This window comes from Leishmania braziliensis, chromosome 4 (assembly GCF_000002845.2).
Source record: "Leishmania braziliensis MHOM/BR/75/M2904 complete genome, chromosome 4".
Lineage (NCBI taxonomy): Eukaryota > Euglenozoa > Kinetoplastea > Trypanosomatida > Trypanosomatidae > Leishmania > Leishmania braziliensis.
The window spans coordinates 367,637-372,354 of NC_009297.2; the positions used below are offsets into that span (position 1 = coordinate 367,637).

Here is a 4,718-nt window from a genome sequence, read left to right on the forward strand (position 1 = left end):
ACACACACACACACACACGAGAGAGGGAGAGAAGGGAAAGGAAGGGCGGAGGTCAACGGGAGTGCAGCAGAGCGTTTCAGCACGAGCAGGTCCTGGCGATGAAGAGAGAGAGAGAGAGAGAAAGGCGGCACGAGGGGATGCGGGAGTAGGAGTAGGAGTGGAGGGACACGGGCCGGCGCGGTAGGTTGAAGAGCGCCTCTTCTCCTGTGCCCTCTCCCCTAATTCTACACCCCCCCCTCGTGCCCTCAGTCTCCCCCCTGCGCTACTTTTTCCGCTTGCGAATTACGTAGCGCTCCACCGCGGCTTTGCCGCCCCTGTCGTGGAGGCGTGAGAAGGTGTCCGCCGTCGTCGCACGCTTCACCTCGGCGCGCTTCGGGAAGTACGGCCTTGCCTTTATTCCGGCCTTCACGGCCGCCACCTCCTTCCGGAGGAGGTTCTTCTTCACGCTGGATCGCCGGTCCTTGACAGAGGCATCACGTGTCTTGGACACATACAGTTGTGAGGCTCGTTGAAGCTGCTCGAGTTCAGCGTAGAGCCGCTGTGGCGGTGTGAGCTTCATCTCGCGCAGCTCGCGCTGATGATCCTCGCCGAAGACCTCCTGCTCGTAGTCAGACAAATCATAGTCATCGAGGTCCTCGCCGACCTCCTCCAACTCGCAGCGGCGAATGACGCACCTCAGACACTTGATGCGGAAGCGCCGCTCCTCTTCCTCCTTTGCCTCCGCTTCGCGCAGGAAGCCGTAATGTTGCTCGAACGCGCGCTTATCTGCGCGCCCAAACATCGGATCAAAGCGTGGGTCAACGCGCCGCTGCGCCACTGCCGACTTCGCAGTTGCTGTGGCACCAGTGCTGCTGGTGGGTCCGTACAACGACGCCGTCCGAGGCGGACGCCTATGCGCGTCATGAGCCGGCGGAGGGCCGTCGCCCTTTTTCATTGAGGTGCAGCTGACCGTGTCGGAGAAGGGAGAAGCTGCACGGCGCTCGCCTGTTGCCGCGGCGTGGAGGCGTGTATGGTGTTGTATGCCCTGGTGAGTGAGAGGCGGCAGCGAAGCAATACGCCGCAGTTCTAGAACCGAGAGAGAGGGAGAGAGAGGCCGGTGGAAGAGCGAGAGAGATCAGCGGGCGTGACTGTGCCGATAGGCTGGAGATGTGGAGGAAAAGAAGAGTGAGCCTTCAGCGACTTCTGCTGACATTGCAGTCGTACGTCGCGACTACACACAGCGGTGCCACCGCCTGCGCTGATACGTAAAAGCGGTCGCGCTGGCATAGCGTACCGTGGCGCTAGAGAGAGAGAGAAGAGAGAAGTCGCCACTCATACATCTTTTCCCTCGTGTTCGCGGGCCGCATTTCCCTCAGTTTCGAAGAGGTAAAAGAAAGACGCAACCTCCCACATACCGCCGAGCACGGCGAGGAATGTCGCTGACCACCGAGACGGCAGCACCGTGGTGAGAGGGGGCAGGGGCAGCAGATCCACCTCATAGGCGCAGAAATAAACAGCCACAAGCAGAGGGGGGGGGGAGACAGTGACGCCACACTTTCCCCATAAGAAGAGGAGAAAGGGGGTGCAGGAGAGACCCGCTTCACACCCTCCCACACGCACCCACTCACGCACGCGCACAGTCCGTGCATCTCCCCGCACATCCCTTGCGTGATGTTCCAGCACGCGGGCCTTTTCGTCTGCCCCTCTCTTCGTGTCGAGCGTACGTGGAGGAGGAGGAGGAGGGGCCGAACCATTTCCTTCCCCTGCTCTTGCCATAGCCGACACGCTCTCTACTTAAGATCCTCTTCAACGTCTTTGGCCATCGCCTGCGCGAACTCCTGCTTCAATGTACTCTCACTTTCACCGCGTGTGAGGCGAGTCTCCGACACCGGCGGGGTTACGGTGGTGGCGAACATATTGGGCCCCTCTCTCTGGAGGCCACTCTCTTCCTCATAGGGATTCGCGCTTGACTTGGGGTTGCTGATCGCCGTAGGCTCTTCCCTGAGTGGCGAGTCGCCGAAGTTGTACTCGCGGTATAAGTTGGCTCCCGCCGGCACGGCAAGGGTCACAACCTGCCCACAGTTGTTGGTGGCTGAGGAAGCCGGCGCTGGGACGGACGCTGCCGCTGGCGCGGCAGAGCTCGATGAGCCGCCGCCGTAGTACCGCTGGAACTCCTCCTGGACGCGCCTCGCCTCTGCCGCGTCCTCGAACTCGGGCAGGCCCACCCCCACGCCCACGAGTAGCATCAACACGCCAAGTACAATTGCGACGACGCCGCCGACGGTCTCAATGGTGCCGTTGCCGAGCAGCAAAATGCCGAAAAGGATGTAAAAGATGCCACGGGCGCGGTAGTAGACGAGGAAGTAAAAATACTTCATCCACTTGTACACGACTCTGCGTAGCACTGAAAACTGCCGCAGCTCTGCAGAGAGGCCGAGCAGGCTGAAGATGAGGCAGTACACATTCAGCAGCACCACATTCGGGGAGTAGATGATCTTGATAAAGCTCAGGATGATGCCCACAAAGGACAGCAGGACGACGGCAAGCGACATGCCGAGAAAAGCGCGTGGCCAGTTGCGCACCCAGCACGACTGATTGGCCTGCGCCTGCGACTGTGCGCTGTGAGTCGTGAACATGGCGACCGCTGTGACGGAGAGGCACGGGGAGACAAGGGTGAAGAGTTGTGGTGACAATCCGAGCCGGACTGGCCTCTGCTCTGTTTTTTTTTCCCCTACCGCGCACGCGAGCGGGCGGGAGCACGCCGATGAAAAAGTTCTCTCGCTTTTTTCCCCCTCGCTGCTATGATGGTCGCTGCTGCTGGGCGAGAGAGTGGCAGGGTGCACTGGCGACTGTGTGTATACCGACGGAGGGGATGTAGACTGCCAGGAAGCAGCAAAGAGAGGGGCAGCCCCAGAGGCAGTGGTGAGAGCGAGGAGCGGGGGAGGAAAGAGAGCTAGAGACATGAGTCATAGAATATCGAGGAAAGGGAGAGGGAAAGGTGGAGGCGAGCGCAGTGGCTACAGCACACACACACGCGCGCGCGCGTGTGTGCGTTCAAGTCGCTTAGCTTTCCTTCTGCGCCCACGTACATCAGCTATCTTACTCACCGTTGGGGAGCTGCCACGCCGACCTTCAAGTAGCGGTGAGCACGCCTGATACGCTAGCACAGAGTTGGTACACGTGTGCTCTACTCTTTGCGTTTCTTTCTTTTCGGCCCTTTAAGTCAGGGATGGGGTGATGGTTGTCGAGCCGATTATGATCTGGAAGAGAGAAGGAGCTCAGGAGGACAGCGATGTGTGCGCGCTGAGGTGGCGCGGGAGCTGGAACGACCCACTTGGCAAAGCGGGCGGGGTGTGGGGAGAAGAGAGACGCCATCCCCCAACGATACCGTCAAAGAATAGACAAATAAAACAGAAAAAGCCCTGAAAGAGGGGGGTGGCGGCGGCGCCGTGCCTGCGAGCGCACCATCGTCATTCAAAGAAAGGCCCTCCTCATCACGCTGGCGAACACACACACACACATGAGCGATATCAACGGTGTCAGTGCACATGCTGGAGCGAAGCCGAATAGCCCTGTGCCAGCAAGCAGCCTAATATCCCCCTGGCAACATCATGAAAGGTGACAGTGGGGAGGGAGGACGGGAGAGGTAGCCGACGCACAACTCCCCCACACACTCTTGCCACCAACAAAAGGCTAACGAGCCACAAAAATGAAAGGCCTGTCGTCGCCGCGCACCGTGCGTAGCAGAGCGTGCGAGGGGTGGGTGGGGGAGGTCGATGCAAGTGAGCCCACCCGGACGGCGATGCGCTACAGTACCCGACTCCTTCCCATAAATTGCGCTCTCCTTCCGGTATCGATTTGGTTTCTCTCGCATACACCCACCTGCTGCTCGCCCACCACAGCTCACGACGCACTGACCTGCAGGGGAAAAGCAGCGTCTTACGTCACTCTTCATCAGCTCTGCTTCTCCTTGGTTGGATCTGGTACCAAGGACACCCTCGCCTTTGCCTCAGCGGTGACGGCGTCCTCGCCTTCCACCTCGTTAAGAATTTCGTTGTAGATCTTCTGCATGTGCTGCTGCATCCGCCATGCCACGTCTTTGCTGGAGTCTCTGTCGTAGTCGATGAGAAAGCGGCCGACGCGTATGTGCAGGTCTGCTGGCATACCCCCGAGCATTGTCCACCACGGCCACGTCTTCTCACCACCCACATGGACCATGTAGTAGACTTCCATGCGATGCTTGATGATGGTGGCGAAGGTGCCGTAGCGGAACGTCAGCAGCACCTGCGGGTGTTTGTTGATGGCGCCTTCAGGGAACATTGCGAGGCTGCCGCCGAGGCGCAGGTGGGCGTCGATCGCCTGCTGCACCTGCGCTTGCCGCTCCTTGTCCACCTCAAAGCTACAGGCCGAGTCCGACTTGAAGTGCACTGGAAAGTGCCCGACACGGTCGAAGATGCCACCGAAGATCGGGATTTTGCGCAGCGACGACTTCATCAGTGTGCGCGTGTTGAGGATGTGCCTCAGCGGTGTCAGTACAATGAAGGCGTAGACGTCCCAGAAGGAGGTGTGGTTGCCGACGTACGCGCAGTTATGCAGGGGAATGTCCCTCCACGATAGTTGCCTGCACTTCTCATCACAGTGAAAGCGGAGGCGCATGCGGATCTGCGGGTTAAGCCACGACACCGTGCGGAAGGCTAAAACCAGCGTATGATGCACAGACGCTGCACGTGGTGTGTTGG

The 4,718-nt window shown here is 59.7% G+C and overlaps 3 protein-coding genes across 3 annotated transcripts; all 3 read right to left on the reverse strand.

The window, feature by feature from the left end:
• Window positions 1–262: 262 nt before the first annotated feature.
• LBRM_04_1020 (conserved hypothetical protein) lies at window positions 263–934 on the reverse strand (the record flags this gene model as incomplete). The annotated part of the gene is made up of 1 exon (XM_001561735.1): window positions 263–934. The coding sequence occupies one exon, from the start codon at window positions 932–934 to the stop codon at window positions 263–265; it is 672 nt and encodes a 223-aa protein (XP_001561785.1).
• An 835-nt stretch (window positions 935–1,769) lies between these two features.
• Window positions 1,770–2,615, reverse strand: LBRM_04_1030 (conserved hypothetical protein; the record flags this gene model as incomplete). The annotated part of the gene is made up of 1 exon (XM_001561736.2): window positions 1,770–2,615. The coding sequence occupies one exon, from the start codon at window positions 2,613–2,615 to the stop codon at window positions 1,770–1,772; it is 846 nt and encodes a 281-aa protein (XP_001561786.1).
• A 1,318-nt stretch (window positions 2,616–3,933) lies between these two features.
• Window positions 3,934–4,635, reverse strand: LBRM_04_1040 (acyltransferase-like protein, copy 1; the record flags this gene model as incomplete). The annotated part of the gene is made up of 1 exon (XM_001561737.1): window positions 3,934–4,635. The coding sequence occupies one exon, from the start codon at window positions 4,633–4,635 to the stop codon at window positions 3,934–3,936; it is 702 nt and encodes a 233-aa protein (XP_001561787.1).
• Window positions 4,636–4,718: the final 83 nt, after the last annotated feature.